General features: G+C 32.1%; 2 protein-coding genes across 2 annotated transcripts; one reads left to right on the forward strand and one right to left on the reverse strand.

Moving 5' to 3' along the window:
• Positions 1–5,010: 5,010 nt before the first annotated feature.
• Positions 5,011–6,904, reverse strand: LOC140812760 (uncharacterized protein At2g34160-like). Its single transcript, XM_073171119.1, has 5 exons — positions 6,690–6,904; positions 6,501–6,549; positions 5,922–5,984; positions 5,707–5,771; positions 5,011–5,413 (listed from the first exon to the last, which is right to left on the reverse strand). Exons 1-5 carry the CDS (start codon positions 6,810–6,812, stop codon positions 5,297–5,299), a joined length of 417 nt encoding a protein of 138 aa, XP_073027220.1. The 5' UTR covers positions 6,813–6,904; the 3' UTR covers positions 5,011–5,296.
• A 3,312-nt stretch (positions 6,905–10,216) lies between these two features.
• On the forward strand, positions 10,217–14,598 carry LOC140812686 (PITH domain-containing protein At3g04780). Its single transcript, XM_073171034.1, has 8 exons — positions 10,217–10,356; positions 10,459–10,545; positions 10,737–10,860; positions 13,545–13,593; positions 13,680–13,737; positions 13,862–13,908; positions 14,006–14,083; positions 14,234–14,598. The coding sequence occupies exons 1-8, from the start codon at positions 10,318–10,320 to the stop codon at positions 14,280–14,282; spliced, it is 531 nt and encodes a 176-aa protein (XP_073027135.1). The 5' UTR covers positions 10,217–10,317; the 3' UTR covers positions 14,283–14,598.
• The last annotated feature ends 9,445 nt before the right edge of the window (positions 14,599–24,043 follow it).

Below are 24,043 nucleotides of genomic sequence, written 5' to 3' on the forward strand. Positions count from 1 at the left end.
AGCTGGTATTCATGCAGATCCATTTGGATGAGGGCATCTTTGAAAATAATATTGACAGAGCTCCCATTATCCACGAAAATTCTTAACAAGTCGTAGTTGGCGATGCGGGCCTGAATGACCAGCGCATCATTGTGAGGTAAACTCACTCCTTGGAGATCTTCTGGTCCAAAGCTTATAATCGGCTCGTCTCTTCTTTTATTATCAACTTCTAGACACTCCCTCCTACCCCTTGCCTTCCTTGCCCGATTAGAGTCGCCATCAGTAGATCCCCCTGAAATCATTTTGATTACTCCTCGACTCGGAGAAGGATCCTCTCCTCCCGCTGGCTTGATTCTCTCTTCCCGGGTACTCGTTTCTCCTCCTCGTCTTCCACTTGGAGTGCTCATCGTTCTTTGGGGAATATTCAGCGATGAACGTCTGGACAACCAGGGTGGTTGTTTAGATCGTTCTCGTGGCGGGTGAGGCGCGGACACGGGACGTCTATTAGCATTTCTTCCCAGGACTCGGCACTGATTAGTATCGTGAGCACAATTTTTATGAAGGGTACAGTACCTTTTTTGTTCTGGCTTGGAGATTCTGACCTCTGAACGGGGAGGAAGGACTTCATTTGTCCCGCACTCTTGAATCTCTCTGTCCCGAGCCATCTTTAAAGGCACATGGGGAAAATGACCCCCACCACTTTTCTTAGGAGCTCTTTCTTCAGTTTTGTAAGTCCGATCTCCTCTTGCTCTTTTCAAGGCCTCTCTTTTCTGGTTTTGCGCTTCTTCCATATTGATATATTTCTCTGCTCGTGACAGGAGATCCTCAAAATTTTCAGGCAGTTTTTTGGTTAAGGATCGGAAGAAATCCCCTTCCCATAACCCTTGCATAAATGCGGTGGTTTTTGTCTCAGGTGCACAGGTCGGCACATCAAGGGCCACCCGATTGAATCTTTTGAGATAAGCCCTCAGGGTTTCATCTTGCCTTTGCTTTACTTCGAATAAACTGAAGGCGGTCTTTTTGTACTTTTTACTACTGCTAAATTGATGCAAGAACACTTTTTGAAAATCTTCAAAGCAACAGATGCTTTGTGGTGCCAACCCTTCAAACCATCTCTGTGCGGAATCGACCAGAGTGGTAAGAAATACTTTACATTTGATTGGGTCTTCATAGCAGTGCAACATGGCCATATTTTCGAAACGCGCGAGGTGTTCCTCAGGGTCAGAGCTTCCATCGTAATCTTTGATTTTTGCCGACTTGAAATGCCCGGGAAGTGGTTCCCGGATGATGATGTCAGAGAATGGGCAGCCTTTGATTACAGAAATACCGCCCTTGGAGACAGCCTGCCCTTCCAATGCTTTCACTTTTTTCCTTAATTCTTCCAATTCTCCAGCGATAGTGGGGGATTTAGAACCTGCGCTTTCCCTTTCTTCTTCCCTTCTTTCTTCCTCTTGTGTTTGCTTACGCTGCTGTTCATGCTGACTGGCCTGGTGAGAAGCAGCCTTTTTCGCGTTAGCCATGTTGACGGCATCGGTTATGATTTTCTTCAATTCTTCGGGAGTCAAATGAATGGTGGGTTGAGGATCATTAGGGGGGGACCACCTACGCCAGAGAGACGTGTATTGTTTTCCTCTGGGGCTCGAGAGGCGTCTTGGTTTGCTCTCCTAGTAGGAGCCATATCCACGTCTTAGGACTCAGATTTCCCACAGACGGCGCCAATGATGCCACCCGGGTCGAACAGTGGAGTCGGGTCGGGAACTCTACCGGGTAAGCTATCAAGAATACGGGAAGAAATATGAGCTAAGACGGCGAACTGGAAGGAAGATTCTTCGTTTGCTTTTGAAAGATCTGCCAATAAGAAAAACAACCACGTGAATGGGCGCCGGAGGGGGTCCCCGGCGTGGCCACTCCGATGCTTAAGTCAGCAGGGTACTCAAGCAATAAAACCAATGTAGCCAAGTGATGGCTGTGATATTGGTGTGCAATAAATGAGTGTGTTAAATGTTCATTAATATCTGAATGAAGGAATAAATGCAAAACCTGGTATTTATAGTGGAGGAAATAATGATGACCTCATTTTTTGGGATGTGCACATTAAATATAATAGGGCGGCTGATTATACCCTATTGTTCTGACATGTCAAATCATATATTAGTCATATCCCATCTGTCCAGTCACTCATTAATGTTAACAGCTCGGCCGCGTGTATTTTATTAAGTCAACATCATTAAATGCCTCCATCGCTTCGAGGTGTCAGAAGAGAAGTTATACCAGAACTCTGGTGCTATGTCCTGAATCAACCACTCGGGAGATGGGCTGTCCTGACCCGGGCATCGCTCATGGGCCTGACCCATGACCCGAGCATTCTCGGGATTAACTGCCCGGGACATATCGGGGTATCATCATAATAAATAAAAATTTGGGCCTGAACTTACCCTAAAACACGTCTCTCTTCATGTACTTTGGAGAGCATATTTCCAACCTCGCCATCACCACATCCCAAGAACCTCCTTTTTTGAACCACAATTCTAGCAGCAGAAGTTTGCCCATGATCCCGGAGATTATAATTCCTGTAACGATATCTAACAATTTCTCCCGGTAAAGAAAATGCATTGCTAACAGCAATGCTAGTCAAACATCGCATCTGATCATAACTTGCACAATTCACTTTCTTCCGGTACTCCACGTGAGCACCGTCCGCACTTGGTAAACGCGGATTACACTAGAATTGAAATTTTTTTTTAAGATTATTTTTGAAAAAAAAAACTTTAAAATTAAATTATTTTTTAAAAAAACCCGAAGTTATCTGTACTAACCGAACACTGCAGGTTGTTGTATCTGTGTCATCTAGCTCGATCATGCAACGTACAATTAGCGTAGATAACGTTTAAATTAGTCTAGTCGCCTGAAATGTGACTTATAACAAATTAAGTTTTTTTGTCATTGCTTTGTCCGTTTGTCATTTTGATAATTAGTCTATGAGATATCATCAAAATGCTTCAACTCGCTAGATTTTCAGTTGATACAGAGTATGTTCGTGTAATCATGGAGATTTTATTTATGTTATTTAATCATTTTATTTTATTTCACCAAAACAATAAGTGAAGATTACTGCAAGAATAAGTTCATTTTTACAATAAATAGTTTTATTTTGATTCACTTGAAGTTGCACAAAAACAAAATTAAATTCAAGATTCAATTTAAAGTTTTTTTTTTTAATTTTCGGGACATTGTTGGGAAGGCAATGAAATTCTATAGTAAATCGTGGATTAACGTTGAAAAAGCCACGAAAATATTTTAGTAAAGATAACTTCATTGTGATTCCCTTAAATATATAGCCCAACATAATTAAAATTAAATAAATATATGATGCAATTTACTGCTTACGAATATCGAGACTTTGTAAGGAAGACCAAACAATTATATTCCAAATCTCGTGATAAATATTGAAAGACATTTGAAATTTATTAATATATCATCTTTAATTTTGGAGTAACAACTCACAGATTTATATGTTTGAAAAACATATTTTATCATTCTTAATTTGTTATGAATGAAGTATTTAATTAAATCCGTACAACAATAATTTATATTAACAATATTTTATAAAAAACTTATAAAATTTAGTATGAATTAGTTTATAATTACACTATAAATTTGGTCAATTTAACTTAATCTCTAATCTTCTAATTTATGTTTATGTTCATGCAAAATAATATAAAGAAGGTAAAAAGGCTAATTAACATATTTGGAATGAAAGGATATGCTTGGAATTTAACATATATTTAGAATAATAATTTAATTAATAAACTTATTTTAAGGTTAAATTTGATTATGGGGTTCAATTTTAAAAAATCCCTCTTTTTTGAATTTCGGGCTCTTTCTTTTACTATACTCCCCAAGAAGTTTCTTAATGCCGATACTTTCTCTTTCGTCGAGCACCGAGCTTGTGGTCCTCTTTTGAGTTTGAGTATGGATTCAATTCGCTGAATCTGTCAAGGAAAATGTACGTAGCAGCAAGGATGGTGCATCGCCTATTTCTCGTTCTCACTCGGGAGCCCAAAATCCCCCGTGCTCATGAACGTCTTCCTGCACCAACTCGGCAAAAAAAAAAAAGCATTCCTTCATGTAAAAGAAGAAAAGCTTTGGGTATGCCCGGTATGCTGATGACATGCTGATACCCCATGGATGAGCCCATTACCCCTGGCCCATCCCTAGCCCAAATGAAAGGCAGGCCAATCAAGGGCCCATGTATTCTCTTATAAATACCAGGTTTGATTGTTAATTCAGGGATTCGATATTGTTTTCAGCAGCACCCTTAGCTGTTCCCCTCATATATCTTCAGTCACTGACTTGAGCGTCGGAGGGGCTACGCCAGGACACCCTCCTGGCCCCCTCTTAACGATCTTCTTTCTTATTTCAGGCTCAGGGTCATCTTAAAGCCCACGTCTGAACTAGTGACGCTCGTTGGGATCAGACCCTAAATTTTCCATGAGTATCACTTTGCTTTTTTCTATCAAAAGGGGAGAAGATTCCGAAAGAACATATCGCGTGTTTATAGATCCTTTTTTCAGAAAGCGGTAACAGATTTAAAGCTGACCGCTACTTCTTCTCAATCAATTCATGGAACCTCTAGAAAGATTATAGTTTAAGGACTAGTTCTTTCAATCGGTTCGATGGGGAGAGGAGGATGAATGCAATTCACTACGGAAGTTTATAACAAAGATAGCTGGGAACTTAGGTAGGACAACTCACAACGCGAGGGATGCTCCTCTCATACATAAGAGGGTCACCTCACTACAGCCAATAACTACAGGAATGGATCGCGAGCAACGCTATGCCCCTCATGCTTGAAAGTGTAAAAGATGAACTAATCAGTGCAACCAAGGATAATAACTACTATGAATACTACCCTACTGGAAAACTGTTGCATATATTATCTGTGTGATTCGTGTTGAAAATTATATATTAGAATAATAAAAAAGGCCTAAACTAACAACCTTACAACGTCAGATAAAACAGTATAACAGCTCATATATACCTTTCTATTTCAATTTGTATTGATATTAATAGTGTAAATAAAATTCGAACAAGAAAAATGACATAAATTCACTTATATCATTGTCCACACACACTGAACCTGATACAAATACAACATTCAAATACAAAATCTATGTGTGTAACAACGACAACTCGAGCACGCAATGGTTGCTTTAATTTAACTTGATACAAATCACAAATCTATAAAAATGAGAATGGAAGTAACAATGGCAATGAACATACGAAGGAACCATTGATGCTGTTTTAAACATCAATTCTATTGTTGATTTTCTGTGATTTTCCCATCTGCACTTTGATGCTGCGGCGGAGGCGTTGCATGGCTTGCATTCATTAGTGACTCAAAGTTTTCAGACTTCTCCAGCACAATTTCAATCTGAGCAAATATTAAACGAAAAAAAGCCGATGAGAAAAATGTAAGTTCTCCCTGAAGTCTTAAATGTTTAGGCGTCATTCGGTTAATAAGAAGAGACGATGAAAGATATATAATATATGAATGATAAATTAATATATATATATATATATATATAGATAACATACTGAACGTTAGATGAAATAATAATATATGATCATTTAACGTCGTTTCTTCGCACCAAATTAAACTGTGTGTTTCTCATCAATTGTTATGAGAAATAAATAAAATATAAATAGCGCGCTTTCGTCCCTTACCCTGGCTTTGTGAACAATGCGGCCCTTGGCTTCGTCTTTCATATCCACGGTTGACGTCAAAATACCTATAACAATTATTAATGATTTTTATCATTTTGAATTTGTGTAATTTTACCTTACTATAATTTGATTTTTTAAATTATTTTTCATTTTGAGAATTTAAAAAATTAATATTGTTTGAATTAAAAGCATTCAAGAACTAATATAATGCTTACTCTTCTCCTTTGCAAATCCATTATTCTTCAGAATCTCAGCTATAGTGACTACTGTTGTGATTGCTGTAAACGTCATCACAGCAAATTAAAATAATATTAATTCGAGACATAAATAGTTCTATTAAATCCAATTTTTTCTGGGGAAAAAAAAATATTGTATTCTCAAAAAAAAAAAAAAGTCAACTTTTGTAAGGCAATGGAAAAAAGGAAAATAATTTATATGCAATACATTTCTGTTTTACTTTGTATATCCAAATCAGTTTTAATTTTTACAATTACTCTAAAAGTGAATATTGGTGTCACAATGTAAAAAAAAAAAAAGTAAATATTTTTTATTCCAGAAATCAATCCAACAAACTCCCACAAAATCGGTGTTAGAAATTTTCACGTTTTCATCCATTAAATAATATTTAATTACTGAAAAAATCTGTTTTAAAAAGTTGTTTATCGAGATCTGATCACGAGTTAGTAATTAAAATGATGCATGAAAGGATTCAGAAAGAAAGATATTTGATTTTTTTCCATCAAAATTTAACATGATTAATTAAGAGCCAAAAAAGTGAGATTATGTACTGTTACCCATGCCCAAAGCTGAAAGCTCAATCTCATTGTTCTGTTGTAAGTACCTCTGCATAAAAAGAAAAACAACAAATAATATTAATTTTATTAAAAATTAAACATCCAATAAATTAAAACTATAGCCTGGGCCATGGCAGCATGATCATATATATATATTAATGGAGTATTTTAAGAAATAAATTTAACTACCTTTGCAAGATTGACGTAGAAAAACAATGGTTTCTTTGTATTGGAGACTTGGATTCTGTTCTTCTTCAAGTTCTCATTTTTAACTTGTTTCACCACTGGCGGAGTCGGTGCCTCGGATGTCATTTTCCTACCCCGAGTTAGCAAGTTTAATTTTAATATTTATCTCAATGATCTTCTAGCTAGGTTTTCACTGATTCTTACTAATTAAGTTGCTTCTATTTGGCTATGTATGGTACGGGAAAAGTGGAGATATCATAGAGAACTAATGGAAGCCCATGATACCAGCCATTTTGACCATGTCACTCCAATGTTAAAAGAATGAGAGGATGAGAATACATCTCTAGCTTTTTTACATCCACACATATACATACATGTACACGTGCGCGCATCATGTGTACATATATATACATATATAAGTGCGCGCGCGCACACACACACATATGTGTACATATATATACATATATAAGTGCGCGCGCGCGCGCACACACACACATATGTATGTATATGTGTGGATGTAATATATATACACACATATATATGTGTGTGTGTGTGTAGACACACACACACACACGTGTGCATATGTATACGTGCAGGCATAGTGTATAACAATATTTAATTTGAATTTAAGAAAAAATATTATTTTTTAATACAAAAAGTATTATTTTTTTCATGAGTTGGTCTAAGTCGGAGATCCGTCTCACGGATCTATATCCGTGAGACGATCATCACAAAAAAAAAACTCTTTTAAAAACGCCTAAACTCTTTTAAAAACGCCTAAACTCTCCGACCTGATTTATACTGAAATTTAACGAGTTTGACCTATTAAATCTGTCTAACAATTATATTAATAATAATTTTCCATGTATTTTATTTTAAACTAAAAATTATATTAAAAAGGTTTAAATTTAAATTAACTAGTGGCTAACTCTTGTCTTATCATTATATTTTTCAAAAAACGTTTATTTTCTATCAAATATAGTAAAAGAAGTTGATAAACCATTAACATTTAATCATTGCCTATAAAAATACAAAAGAATCATGTAAAAAAATTTAAAAGGGTGTAGTTTATTATATTTTCATCGGGGAGTAACTAATATTTTTAAATAAAGGTAGGCTAAAATAAATTTTCTTTTGAGAAATTCATTGTAAACAAAATATTTAAATATATGTCAACAAAAAATATAGCAGAAAATGAATAGGGATATTTGAGAAAATAGACCTGATCAAAATTTTTTTAAAAAAAATGACCTCCCCATGTAGTGAACAAATACACTACATGAGGCTATTTTTTTATAAAAATATTTGACCAGGGTTACAAAATAAAACTGCCCCAGAAAATGTCTCTATGCATGTAACAGGTTAAGACAAAGCCATTCAATTCAAATATCAAAATTTTTCTTCATTTCAAAGAAATATTCCACGAAAATATATCAACAAAGACCTTCAATTGATTCATCAAAGCAACCAAAATTAATAAAATGAAATATGTGTTGCGATACCAGAAACCTTCAAATCGCCAACACCAAATTTAAGAAGTAGAGAAATTATAATTGTGATTAAAAATTTAAAGCTCCCTTTAATAAAAAAAAAAGTAGGTTTTTTTGTGAAACGATTTCACATAAATTTATATATATAAATTTTTAATCACAATTATAATTTCTCTACTTCTTACAATTTGGTGTTGGCGGTTTAAAGGTTTCTGGTATCGCAACACATATTTAATAAATGAAACGGTTTGACACGATCCGTATTTACATGGAAAACTAATATCTTTGTCATAAATGAAAAAGTAACATTTTTGAGTTGAGTAGGGTCAGAGACTCGTTTGACAAATGTATCATTGATATGATCTCACATGATTTTTTAATGTATATTTAATAGGTTGTCCTCAGAATTTAGAGTTAAAATTACACGTTTAGATTTTATTAATTCATAATATATAAATGGTTCGTGCATCGACGTTGTTTTTATCATCTTTTTATTGGAATATATGTGTCTACACAAGAACATGGATTTTTTAGACATGAGGCAAGAACAAAAAAAAAGGTGTGCTTAAGCTTAATATTCATATATATTTTTCGTTGATACATACGATAATATAAATAATATGAATTTTAAAAATAAAAAATAAAAAAAATTTATAATCCAAAACAATATGTCATAAACAAATACTAATAAAATAAAGAACATCCAAACAAAATATGAAATTCATGTTTCGAATCGGTACATTGTCATTTAAATATTACCCATATTACAGTGTTGGAAGTGAAAATATTGATTAAGTTTGCATCATCAATTTTCTCAACCACTTTTTTTTTATATCGATAACGTAACCAAGTCATTTAGTCTTTCTCGTAACATACGTAATTGATCAAATATAAGTTTTGAGCAACTACAACTTGAAAACATTTTTCGCCATTTGCAACTTTTGATGAATCACAAAAATTATGTGATCAATTGTTAGAAAATCATCTGAAACAGATCGATGGATGAAGAAATCAAGTGTTAACAGGCTTGTTCATTGTAGAATAGTGTATGATTTATCTTTTGACGGGAACTAACAAGTGTGGTATTTCATATTGATTATCTATTATTATTGAATGTTAATGAGTGACATTAAAAAAGATAAATCGAATGTGGGACTTCAGGTTTTCACGATGAGCCACTGTCCGTTTATCGTTATTTATGCGATGAACTCATGGATTAACTATATTATACTACTAGTAAAAAAAAATTAAAAAATTCGGTGCTCCCAAAATTTGGAAGCGCCTCAGATTTTATACTACATGTCCGAGCCTGCATAAAAAATGCTATTATTTTTGCATTCATGCCAGCTGCTATATTTTTAATAATTAAGAAAAAATATTTTTATTTAATCTAATTTTTATTTAGTATAAAATAATTAACCAATTGACCACACACACACACACATATATATATACATAAAAGTAAGTAAATTATTCACACACGTAGTGTGTGTTAAATTTTAATCATTATTCATATAAGATTTTTTAATTTTATTAATGCTTAATTTTATATTTAATATAATAATAATAATAATATTAAAAATAAGTTGCAATGTCAATATTGAGAAAAACATATCAGTGTAAGGATAATTTTGGAAACAAAAGAGAATGTGTTCTATGTGACAAATTTTTTATTATGTATTTTAATTAGAACTTTAATATAAATATTTTTTGATATGTCCTAATAAATAATTAAACTTCAATAAAAATTTATTAATCTAATAAATGTCAAAAAATTTGACTTTATAAACAATATTGATTTATTTTTTAACATTTTGATAACTAAAATAATATATGATTTTTTATATATATTTTTTGATTTTTTTTTAAATAAATAACAATTCCGTTCAGAAGCAAAGATAAAATTTACTATTGTTATCCTAGTGTTATTTTAAATTATATAAATATTTTTTATATAATATTTTAATAATAAATTGTATAAAATAACATTATGATACGATATTATATTTAGTAAATTGTACGTATAAAATACTAGTAATTTAGATAATTTTATATATATAGACTCGTAAAAATCCAAATGCTTCGATAATCCATCGGAAACGGAGAACCCTCGTCTCACATAAGCACCCAAAGAATCGGACATGTCTGTTGAATCAGTATCTGGAGTCCCAAGAAGCCAAGTACGCTCCCGTTTTTTTTCCTTCTCTTCTCTTGTGGATTTGTTTTTCATATTTATGTATCTGTGATTTGATTCTACTTTGTTGATGCGCATGTATCTGTAGATTGATTTGCTGGATTTTGTTGATTGGTCTGGTGTTGAATGCCTAAATCAAAGCGGCAGCCACTCTCTTCCAAATGCTCTCAAACAGGTGATTAACTCTTTAGATTTCTTCAGAAAATTTAGGGTTTTTAATCGTTTAGTGAATTTTATTTTAGATGATATAACTAGTGATGCGGGGAGATAGTGCGGCGGTGGCATTTGTTGAATTAGAGATTAATCTATATCTATGTTTTTTTATTAGAGTATCTGAATACTGATTGATTCAATTTTGCAAGTCAGGGTTATAGAGAAGATGATGATTTGAATTTGGAAAGCGATGCAGATGAGCAACTATTGATTTATATTCCTTTTTTGCAAGTTATTAAACTGCATTCTGTTGTCATTAAAGGGCCGGAGGAAGAAGGTGACTGATTTATTTCTTGCATTCAAACTCATTGTGTGTTGTATTGATTAAGGCACATTTATTTGCCCGCTTACAGTTTTTTTATTTTCTGGTACAATGCAAGGCACATTTAGTTGCCCGCTTACAGTTTTTTAATTTTCTGGTACAATGTATTATATTTTTTGGCAGTCGCCCACTATGATTTTTTGGTTCTCTCATGCATTTTGACGACATCATTTTAACATGAGATTTTGCAGGGAATTTTGGTTTTTATTGGGTTTGGCATGGAAAAATACGACACATGAGTTGGATTGCAAATTCTGAACAGTGAATGAGTGAAAATCATTAGAAAATAATTGGAGCTAGTATAGCTAGTATGATAGGTACTAACTACTAAGTAAGTAGGTGGACAATGTAGAGAGAGGAACCAATGGATTTATTTGAGGATTGGAAGGGCCAAGGAGACAAGAGTCCGTTAATCAAAGAAGATGAAACTATGAAAGTATTGGTTTGCATCATGGACATAGCTGGAAGGTATCCCATTTGGTCTAATGTTAATTGGATGACACTCATAATAGCTTAAGAGGTTTGTACCTGTAAGAATATAGATTTAAATTGATAATGGACAAAGGTTCGTTGTCTGTTCAAAGTTTGATGGAGAAGACACGACCAAATTACATGCGATATTGTAAATCAGTCTTCGATTTTGTTTACTTGTATGCGGTCGTAGCCGCTGTTGTGATTTGGTTAGGATCTATGCATCCCATTTGGTTTGTAACTTTTTTAGCTAGTTTATTTTTTTACTTTCTCTCTCAACTATCTGCATAATATTGTAGCTTGTTGATGGGAAAAATGCAAAATAATGATAATAACAACAATAATAATAGTAGTAATAATAATAATAAAAATAATAATAACAGAAAACATGTTTCTTCTCAACATTGTGCCCGGTATTAATATCTCTTAGTATTGTTTGAAAATTTTCAGAATAATTTACTTGTCATGGTTAGCAATGCAAGATCTGGTTTGATTATATTTACGACTAGTAGCTGAAGCCTGAAGGATGTCCTATCCTCTGTATATACAATTGTATTGTTAGCAATGGATATCGTTTCTCAAAAAGATGTTAGCTAATCAGTTCGAATAATCCTTATGGAAAAAATACACCAAGAATCCTAGACATTGTTGGGTTAGATAATCAAGAAAAATTTGCTCTTATTGGAGAGATTTACACAGTATGAGCCATACTCTCTTGTCAGCTAATGGTTCTTACAGCGATTTGACGCAAAGAAAATAATTTTCAACGTAGTTGTCTAGAAGAGGAGAGACATGTAGACCTAGGGCCGGACCTTTTATGAGGCCAAGGAGGCCACCGCCTCAGAGCCCGGTCCTTGAGGGAGTCCGACATAAATATTTTGAGTTGACGACCTACTGAAATAAATTTTTTTTGCCCAATATTAAATAAAAAAAGTGTAATTTGAATATTTTTATTTATAATTGATCAAAATCGATCTTTTCTTCAAATTCGGTTTGAACAATTTAAACAATATCAAGAGACTTTGGAGCATTTGTTGAATTTGGAGAAGTTAACGAGTTAGTCTTTAATTAGCTTGATGAAGTATTGTACAGAGTTTCAATAATTTTTTAAGATGCTACAGTGTTTGGAAAAAATGAATGTTTATTCTCAAATACTTATATTGCCTATAAGATTTTGTTAATCATCTTAGTAACAGTTGCATAAGCATAAAGAAGCTTATCGAAGTTGAAGGTAATAAACATTTATCGTTGATCAATAATGTCACAAAAATGACTAAATGAGCTAGCTATGTTGTTGATTGACAAAAAAATAATCCAAAAATTTCATTATACAAATTTGATATATTTTTCCTTCTAAACTAGCTAGAAGATTATTATTTATGTAAATATTTCAAATATTTATTGGCTTGTTATTTATGTAATATATTATTTGTTGTGTATGTATTATTTATTGTATTTATTATTTATTATTGAATTTTAGCATTATTTATACCAACAAGAGAACCCATTTTTAAATTTTCGCTTCAGACCTCATCGAACACAGGTACGACTGTCCAACTAACCAATGATCTTAATTACAAATTCAGATAATCTAGAGAATACATGTGCAAAATACATACGAAGTATATGAAATGTTGGTTTGATAGGCTTTGCTACCAATCCTACATCCTACACTCACTCTGACATAACCCATGCAGTCAGTGTGGCTTGTCAATTCATGCAATAATCCTGGGATGTTCATCTACTAGTTGTTTTTAGGATCTCGGACTATCTAGCCATTAGTGCTATTTTCCAAGCTGGAGATGGACAATAGTTGTTCACTACCTCGAGAATTTAGTGCCAGAAAATTAGGTATATGCGTATTCATGATTTACCATTTATGAAAGACCAAGTCCTGTAGTTTTGTGTAGTGTATGTATCTTGTTTTTTTTTTTTTTGCCAACATTCAATGCTTGTTTTCTTGGGTGAAATCACTCTTGTGTTGTTCCTGTTGAAGCTGGGATCAAAATCAATCTTTTCGTCTCAATGTTTGACATTTTGTTACAATTATCTGGCTACGTTAGAAATTCTGATATTTTCAACTTGAATGCAGTTTTATTTGAGTCTCCGTAGATAACCGATGGACAAAGTTTTGATTCAAAATCTGAGTATGAGTTGTTATTTTCCAGGTCCCAAGACTGTGAAGCTTTTTGCTAACAGGGAGCACATGGGCTTCAGGTGATATTTAATGATCAGTTTTTTGTGCACTAGTGTTTCGTCCGCTGTAAATGAATCATAGCTAATTAGGCTAATAAATGATGCAGTAATGTTAACGATTTTCCCCCAAGTGACTCTGCTGTTTTATCCACAGAAAACCTGGAGGTACGATATTATGCTTGTACGGTTCCTTTTAATTCATGAGAAAAAGCTTACCAGCTTATGTAGTAATATAACTGGTAAGTATTGTTTATAGAAGCAACATGCCTAATATGCCTAACCGTTGCAGGGAAAACCAGTTATTGTGAAATACGTCAAGTTTCAAAATGTCCGAAGGTATATTTGCGGTCTTTGTGTGCCTCTTTACTTCTTAACAATTGTTGTTTCATATCTAAAAGAAAGTGAGCCCGTTGTTAATTGTTGCTTGAATTAGCTTGACAATTTTCATTGAAGAAAATCAATCTGGTTCAGAAATTACAAAAATCCAAAAGATTGTTCTCTATGGAACTACGTAAGTTTCCTGTTGTCTTTCTGGTTCAGAAATTACAAAATCCAAAAGATTGTTCTCTCTTCAAATTTACATCATCTCAAAATCAGCGGAGTTGGTCGAATTATGCCTAGTTTTCTTTGATTGTTCACATACTATTTTTTCATGCTGCAGGGTTGAAACAACAGATATGAAAGGTTTGAAGAAGATCGAGGATCACTAACCCCGTCGCCTTCACAGAGAAGCTAATATCGTTGTATTTGCAAGCATTTCATTATATTCTCGTTCATCAACCGGAAGAGAGGACTAAGCATACCTCAAAGGGAAATTTACTTTGCCTTTGAGTATGGGTACTGTTATTTTTATGTTGGTCCAACTTTGCACATTAGAAGTTTACTTTGACATGCATTTATGGTATGGTTGCATTGATACGTTCCAGTTTCAGCATTTCTGTTATTTAGTCAATAATCAATTTCAAATACAAATTTGTCCAGATTGTTTCAGTCATTTGAAATCTATGGATTTGAAATGTATTTTCATTGTTTCTACAAATTAAACAAAAGAAATTCAAATACACCTTCAATTAATTTACATAATAATAATTATAAATCTATTGTGATTAGTATAATTATAGTGTAAATAATTAACGATGAATTTAAGTTTTTTTTGTTTAAGTTATTTAACAATGAAAATAATTGGATTGAAATGCAACCTCAGTTTCAGTTGGTTGAACAAGAATAAATTAAATGGTAATTTTTTTAATCGTGATAAATCAGTTAGCTTTGTTAAAAAAGAAATTCCGATTATTTTGTTTTTGATTTCAACAAAAAAAAATCCTCAAAATTTATAGATGGATAATTATAGAATTTAGGGTTGAATATCTTTTTTTGTAGGTGTTACCCATTATAGTTAATTGATTATTTAATTATTTATTTATGTTTTTCGATTCCACTAACTGCTTTTTTTTTAATTTAATTTAATCTGTTTATATTAGATTTTTGTAAGAAAAAATAGGCTATATCAGATCATATTTGTGAAATATTGGAGGAGTCGGTTAATTGTGTTTGGAAAAGTTTGACTTGATTGCAAACGCTCTCTGTGGTAGAATTAGTTGCATGTCTTAATTTGCTCATAATGATAAACATTATAATTACAAAATTTATTTAGTAAATCAAGACAAAGACAAAAACCTTCCAAAGAATTTAACTCTATGGATTTGGCCAAAATAATTTTCCTCGTCATTTCAATTTCAAATTTATCTCTATATATTCTGTTTTTTTTTTTTAAATCCTTATTTCCAACTTTCAATGCAATTTTTTTTTTTTTAAAAAAAACATTTTGTGTTCATTTGACTAAAACACCAATGAACTAACTTCTTAATTAAATAATGGGAAATATTTATCCGAATATGGTATTATTCACCAAAGCTCGTATATTGAAACTTTGCAACAAAATGAGGTGACGGAACGCAAAAATAAGCACTTGTTAGACGTTTCGCGGGCTCTTATGTTCACTATGCACGTTCCATAATACTTGTGGGGAGATTTACTTCTGGCAAAAATTTGTGTGAGACGGTCTCACGGGTCGTATTTGTGAGACGGATCTTTTATTTGGGTCACCCATGAAAAAATATTATTTTTTATGCTAAGAGTATTACTTTTTATTGTGAATATGGTTAGGGTTACTCGGTCTCACAGATTATGATCCGTGAGACGGTCTCACGTGAAACTCACTCTTTACTTCTAACCTCTACATATCTTGTCAATCGCCTTTTTAGTAACCTACTCAACTTCAAGAATCCTTTGTCTACCATTACTATGCACTAACCTTAGTTTACACCTCATGAAATCCCCTTAAAAATTGTACAACGTTTGTCCACCTTCATGAACATCACAGAAGCAAGTTGCATCCTAGGGCCATCAAACAGTTGTTGTGGGTTATTCTCCTACCCAAAAAAGTTATAAATGTTATTGCCTTCGAACCAGAAAGTTTTATGTTACATATGATGTAACAGTTTTTGAAGAAACACACTAATTCCCATATGCTTCAATTCAGGGGGAGAAACTGAATGAATCTGGCTTCTGGGATAGTTTGAGTCTATCCTTTCCTATTGATCCACTGCACAATACCATATCCGACTTCATCCAGCAATTTTTCCAGCCCCAACTCCTGTTTCTCTAGCCCTCATGTTATCCATACAATTTAACATTCCAGCCTAGAAGATGAGAGAGTACACTCCTAGACAGCAAGAGCTACTCGAAGGAGAAAGCCTCAAACTGAGAAAGAAGTTGTGAACCCCACTCATTGTCAAACAGCCGATCTGATAGTAGAGCCACTCAGCAAACCAGGTACACCTTGTCCCATTATTGATCTTGACATGCCAGTAGCTCTCAGGAAAGGTGTCAGATCTTGCACCCAATACCATATAGCTCAGTTTGTTTCCTACTCAAAATTGTCACCCTCATTTCGGGTTTTTACCTCAAACCTGTCTTGTATATTTATTCCCAGGAATGTGAAGGAAGCATTAATAATCCCCGAATTGAAGGTTGTTGTCCTAGAAATGAATCCCCTAAAAAAACAAAAACATAGGATTTGGTGAAACTTCCAAAAGGCAAGACAACATAGAGGTGTAAATGGGTTTTACGGTTAAATACAGGGCGAACAGATCAGTGGAGGGAAGCAAGGCTCGATTGGTTGCCAAAGGTTTTACGCAAACTTCTGGAATTGACTATAACGAGACATTTTCCCCTATTGCCAAACTAAACACGGTTCGGATTCTCATTTCATTAGCAGTCAATCTTGATTGGCATCAACATCGGTTTGATATAAAAAATGTCTTTTTAAACGGGAAAATGGAAGATGAAGCCTACATATGCCAACATCCTGGATTTGAATTAAAAGGTGAAATTATTTTTAAACTTAGTAAACCTCTTTATGACCTAAAACAATCTCCACGAGTTTGGTTTGACGGGTTTTCAATGCTCTTCAAGAGATTTGGCTACAAACAGGAACATACAGATCACACGATGTTTGTTAGACACTTTGAAAGAGGTAAGATCACCATTATCACAGACTATGCGAATGTCATCATCATCACTGGAGATGATATGGAAGAAATTTTGAGGATTAAGCCGATGGTGGCGAAAGAATTTGAAGTTAAAAGACCTTGGATCATTAAAATACTTCTTGGGAATGGACGTAGGAGGTACAAAAAGAGAATTTCAATTTCTCAAAAGAAATAAATTTAGATCTCGTGGAGGAAACATGGATGCTTGGATGCAAACCGTGCAAGACTCCAATTGAGCTTGGTAACAAAGAAAAGATGTTGAAAGGAGAGCCTGTTGACAAAGGAAAATCTCAATGCCTTGTTAGAAAGTTAATCTACATTTCCCATACAAGGCTAGAAATCGCATCTGCAGTCAGTCTAGTTAGTCAATATACACATTCTCCATGTCGAGGTCATTTTAATGCAATGTATCAAATCTTAAGGTACTTGAAGTAAACACCAGGGAAATATTTGTTCTTTGCCAAAACCATTGATACCCGTGGAAGAGCCCAGGTCATGGATGACCCGGGACATTAAATGGCAAGCCCGGATCATGGTAGGATGGTGGAAAGGTCTCGTGAGTTGCAAAGCATGTAAGTACCTAGGAAGTCATCCACCCGGACAACCAGATGCCCAAGCTCTCGGGAAAATTCACGGCTGATGACTCACTACCCGGGAAGCCTCGATAGTAATGCCGCACTTGAGTGCGAGAACAGGTAAAATCTTATCTCGATAAGCGTACTTGACAGAATCATACTGATTTGACGCGGTGGAAATGACATGAAGTTGATGTGACATGGGACATGGCTATAAGTGGTAGGTGTGTACTGAAAACGAGATCATTACCATATTCTTTATTATAAATATCATGTTCATTCTACATTCAACCACATATATTCACACATATTTACATCAGTAGCATTTATTTCTATCCCAAGCTACACTGGTTATCTTCATCATCTTCACCTGTTGACATAAGCATCAGAGTGGCCACGTCGGACACTCTTCCGGTGTCTATTCACGAGTTCGTTTTCTTGTTTGTAGGTTACGGTTGAAGCCATAATCACCAAGTTGTAGCCCTTGCTCATCTTTCCAAACAAAAACTTTCATTCGATTCGGTGGATATCCCGACCTAGCTCACACTATCTACACGGATCACATCAACCAGCGATAGAAGTATAAAAGGATTCTTCAATGCTGACTGAGATGGTTCCATGATGATCGAATGTCAACTTCAGGATATTGCATGTTGTTGTGGGGAAATTTGGTGACATGGCATAGCATGAAACAGTCCGTTGTAGCTAGGATCAACGCAGAAGAAGAGTATAGGGCCAGGACCGATTGAGTATGTGAACTTATTTGGATTAAGAGGGTGATGGAGGAATTGAAGATGGAGTTTGAAAATCCTATGAAGTTCTTTTGTGATAACAAGTCTACCACGGGCATTGCTCGCAACCCTGTCCACCATGACATAACAAAAATGTTGAAATAGATGACATTTTATTAAAGAAAAATTGGATGTTGGCATAATTGATATATGTTCCTACTTCCCAACAACTGGTTTGATCTAATTACTAAGAGGTTAACAAAAACGCACTTGAATCTCTTCTCCACGAGCTTAAGATCATCAAGATCTACACACACCAAGCTTGAAGGGGAGTGTGAGATATACGATTATACTAGACTAAATGGTTAAATGTGGTTTATAAGATATTTTATCTTTGGTAGGATTGTAAATTATTTAGTTTGATATTGTTACCGAGAATATTTGGATTATGATATGTAATCTATGCATTATTTAAAGAGGATATTCCCAATGAATAATATACTACAGAAAAGAGTTCTTCACACCTTTATGACAAAAAAAGTAAAATGTAGATGAAGAGATGGGGAACCCACCAAAAAGGCAAAAAAAAAAAAAGTCGTATTGAGTTGCCAGTCAATACAAATTATCCTACAATTTTTAGCCCATTAATTTTCGGTAGAGTAGATGCTACCTGTGGGGTAGTGCCCTCACAGGATCTCAGCCATTGATTATACATGATGATTAAATCTGGGCCTTTGATCACTTCATGGGGTGTATGTGTGTTTAAATCTGGCCTTTGATCACCTCATGGGGCAGTACCTCACAAGGTATGGTGAATAAACCTTAATTTCTATTCTTTTGCCAAAATAATAGCTATCAAAACCAAAACTTGTATTCTTGATTAGACTGAGTCAGAACCTTGGTAGTTTTCATCTAGGAACTATTCTTAAAGTTCAATATTCAACATTAATATATATATATATATATATATATATATATATACATATATATAGACACATATAATGCATGATAGCTCTATGATTTCATCTAGAACTATTCTTAAAATCTTATTTTATATTGTCATGTATGTATAATTATAATGCATGATAGCTCTATGATTGACACTGACAAAAAAGTTTATATACATAGAAGGGGTGGATCAGCATCCTATTTACTATTTTTTTTTTAATCTTAGAAAGAAAAACAATCTTCTTTTATCTTGTTATTTCAATTGATTCTCTAATAAAATTAGTATATTTTTTTTAACCGTCAATATTACTTTCAATTCAAAATTTCATCTTTCTACAAAATGATCCATTGTAAATGCTCAAATTATTTTTATTTCTTCTATTTTCCAACAAGGCTTGGGTCTCATGAGGAAGAAAAGTTGACTAATTCAAAATGGGTTATTTTTTCCCACATTCACGAAGCTAAATCAAATTACATAAATTTCCCTAAGGTTTTGATTGAGATTTTTTAAAAATGTAAAAGATATAAGCAAAAGTGGATTCAATAAATTTTTCAATTAATTACAAACTCAAACTACATTGTATGAAGTCATGCATGCCTTGTATGCTGGTATAGTTATGACTTTATTTAAAATTTTATTTTTTTTTTCGTTTTATTAATTTGTGTAATTAGTAAGTGGAATAAGAATAATTTTTTTGAATTTAGATTAAAATAGGATAATATTATAATTATTAAAATTGACGGGGAAACATGGGAATTTCATAATTACACGAGTCACAGACCAATTTTATCTTTATTATGTTTAGAAATAATATATTTAGTCACCATCAATCATAACATTATAATCATCCTCGATATTAATTTTATAAAAATGACATCTACTCAATTATTACTAATTTATTAATTTTATAAAAGTTGACTTCAATTAAATTATTTTCAATTTATTTACATTTTTATTAATTGTTAAAAACAATCAACCCTTTTGAGGGTGTCGGTGTTTAACATTACGTACTTCCTCTAATTTGTTTCGAAGTTATCTTGTCTCGAACTCCAAATACCCTTTTGGGGAGAATTTAAATTCATTTCTACGAGGCGGGGGAGGTGAAATATTTTGCTCCCCCCATTTGGAAAGGCGAGGGAGTAAAAGTTTTATTTTTAAAAAAAAAAATTTTTTTTACAATATTTTAATAAATTTTAGAAAAATATGGTAGATTGGTGATAGAATATTAAAAGTACTATAATTTGATGAAAGACCCAAGATAATTTTTTTTTTACAATATTTTAATAAATTTTAGAAAAATACTTGTTTTCTTTTTTTAGAAAAACCGGTAGATTGGTCTAATTTGTTTCGAAGTTATCTTGTCTCGAACTCCAACGTTAAATTCCATATGTATTTCATATACAAAAAATTACCAGTTAGAAATAAATACATATTTATATATAATTTCATTGTGATTTAATTGATATAAATTTAATTATTATAGTCCATCTTAAGACACTATTTATAATCTTCAACTACCTTTTTCACTATTACAACTTAGTGAATTATTTTTGATCAAAAAACATTTGACCCATTTTATTCCCTAAAATTTCTCGAATAATAATTGAAATAAATATATTATATTACGTGATCTTTAATGTAACACTAAAAAATAATAAACATATAAAAGTTTACCTCGACGATTAAATTCATGTCTAATAAATTTTTTAGATTTTATTTTATTATTTAAGTCTAAATTTTAATTAAATGATACTACTAAATCATAATTTTTTCTCCTACATTTTACAAATTATTAATATTACAAAATATTAAATCTAATCTTAAAAAAAACGCTACTACATACAAAGTAATAAATTTAATACGAAATATTACAAAATATTAGATCTAAATTTCAAATTCTTATAGAATAGTTTGAATAGAATTGTGAAAATGATTATTTATATTAACAACGTCCGTATTCATAAAAACAATGTAAAAAGCTAATTAACATATTTAGCAATTAACATAATTAATATGTTAGTTTGATTAGTTATTTAATCTAATACCAAATTTAATTATGATAATAATAGGAAATAATCCCTCTTATTTGACTTAATTTAACATGTTCTCTGTCGTTATGAAAATGATTCAAAGGATATAATTGGAATTTAATTTAATTAAATGCTAGTTTTAAAAACTAACTTAAAGTTAAATTTTATCATAAACATACATGTGTAGAAGGTCATTTTAAAATCCCCTAAACAAATATATCATTTTTACATAAACATAATAAATAAAAACACTTCAATAATATTTATGATAACAAATTAACAAATAAATATATCATAACAAAAATTAAGATAATAATTTTAACGAATTAAGATTTAAAAATTTTAAACATAAATTCAAATTAATATAATACAACCATCAAATAAATTAATTGAATACAAATAATTTTAAGAACACTCAAAAATATTATTTACCTTTTAACAAGATAGGCACGATAATACCAATATCAACACTTCCTGAAATAAATGAAGAGACAGAAAGCTATAAAATTATTAGAATTCAAAATTTTATTAAAAAAATTTGAAACGAAAAATAAATCAAATCCACAGACAAATGTTTTAACACAATATAAGTGACAAACCTTTGAATACTAAATGGAATTGAACTTCGTAAACACAAAAGTGACAAATCTTTGAAGAAAAAATGGAAGTCTCGTGTGTATATATATATATATATATATATATATATATATATATATATATATATATAAGAATTTTATTTTAAAAATATTTAAATTTGCCCACCACTGCAATAGGCGGGCATTTGAAAATTTTTAAAAAAAAACTCTCCCCCGCCTGTCGTACAAGCGGGGGAGAATTTAAATTTCCCCCTCCCCCGCCTCCCCTACAGGCAGGGGAGGTGAAATAATTTAAAAATAATTTGCTCCTTCCCCATTTGGATGGGCGGGGGAGTATAAGTTTTATTTATTTTTTTAATTTTTTTTTTTACAATATTTTAATAAATTTTTAAAAAGTACGGTAGATTGTTAAATGATAATAAAATGTGCTATAATTTGACAAAAGACCCCTAGAAATGACCTCATGATTTAGGATGAATTTGGATACAAAAACCGTAACTTGAAAAAGCACGTTCAATTTTTAATTTTATTTATTATATATATAAAAGAAACACACGCTATACATATGTTAAGTAATTTTTTGTTGAGTAGGTTGAGACGGTATCACGAATCTTTATATGTGAGACGAGTCAATCTTACCGATATTCACAATAAAAAGTAATACTCTTAGCATAAAAAATAATTATTTTTTATGGATGACTCAAATAACATATTTGTCTCATAAGACCATCGATCTCATACAAATTTTTGGCTTTTTTATTTCTGAAAAAACGATATTTGAAACTTATAAAATGATTTTCAGCTAGATTTGTTTGAGAACAAGTGTTTTATGTTATTTACAGTTGTTATTTTTCTATCATTTTGTAAAATAGATGTATCTATAAATTTAGTTTAGTATCATATTAACCGATCAAGTCAGTTATTATACATTACTCAATTTTAATCAATAACTAGTGCACTGACGCATGTGTTGCGTGCTTGTATAATATTTTTTATAATTTATTTGATTTATATTTAAACGAGGATCAAAATATAATTATAAAAAATAGTGAGAGACTACACTGTAATTTTGATATATAAATTAAAAAATAAATTGAATTGAAAATGAAAGAATTAAAAAATTATTTTAGTAAGAATTGAACCTATAGCCTAAACCCGAGAAATAATAACTCTATCCACTAAACTACATATAACTTGCATTAAAGTTTTAACATTTTATTAATATATATAATTATTAAAACAGACCATGACACTAAAATTAGTTATTCTAAATGTCTCACACTTAATAAAAAAAATATAGATATATAGATATGTTATTTATACTTTTATATTAAGCTAGACTAATCGAAAAATGTGACGTATCGTCAATTTTGGTATTCCATTTGGCTTTTCAACTTATAATCTAGATGGTCTTTCTCAAATTGCACTATTCGACGAAGCATACTGCATACGTGTTGTTTTTGCTCATTCAGGGGTATTTAATTTTATGTAAATATAAATATAATTTTATTATGTCATTTTTTCATAGAAAAGTAAATTCTGTAATTCCATGATTTTAATTAATGACGTCTAGATGAAAATTAAATACAAATACATCATATTTTAACATTTTAATTCTAATAATATATTAAGTAATTACATGAATCGTGCCCAACTATTATTACTTCAATACAGAACAAATCAAACTTCTTTGGAACTTTAAGGAAGTTAATGAATTATAGAGTAGATCTCTTGTTAGACAATCTCATTATTCTTTATCTGTGAGACGAGACAATCCTACCGATATTCACAATAAAAAGTAAAATTTTTAGCATAAAAAGTAATATTGTTTCATGATGACCCAAATAAAAGACCCGTCTCACAAAATACGACCCATGAGACCGTATCACACAAATTTTTGCCTTAATTAATTATATACTCACTTTCCCATTTTCAAGTACTGAACAACTTGACCTTGAAGTTTACAAGATATTATCGGGTGATCCATAAAACAGTTCAACACAGTTCACCTCCTATGAAACAGTCTCACTTGTCAA

Source organism: Primulina eburnea, chromosome 14 (genome assembly GCF_022965805.1).
Source record: "Primulina eburnea isolate SZY01 chromosome 14, ASM2296580v1, whole genome shotgun sequence".
Classification (NCBI taxonomy): Eukaryota; Viridiplantae; Streptophyta; class Magnoliopsida; order Lamiales; family Gesneriaceae; genus Primulina; species Primulina eburnea.

Coding starts and splice junctions, on each gene's coding strand:
- LOC140812760 (XM_073171119.1), bottom strand. CDS start 6,812: ATGACATCCGAGGCACCGACTCCGCCAGTGGTGAAACAAGTTAAAAAT. Junction 6,550..6,689: donor TCTACGTCAATCTTGCAAAG/GTAGTTAAATTT, acceptor CTTTTTATGCAG/AGGTACTTACAACAGAACAA. Junction 5,414..5,706: donor GCATTGTTCACAAAGCCAGG/GTAAGGGACGAA, acceptor ATATTTGCTCAG/ATTGAAATTGTGCTGGAGAA.
- LOC140812686 (XM_073171034.1), top strand. CDS start 10,318: ATGTCTGTTGAATCAGTATCTGGAGTCCCAAGAAGCCAA. Junction 10,546..10,736: donor TTCCAAATGCTCTCAAACAG/GTGATTAACTCT, acceptor TTTGCAAGTCAG/GGTTATAGAGAAGATGATGA. Junction 13,594..13,679: donor AGGGAGCACATGGGCTTCAG/GTGATATTTAAT, acceptor TAAATGATGCAG/TAATGTTAACGATTTTCCCC.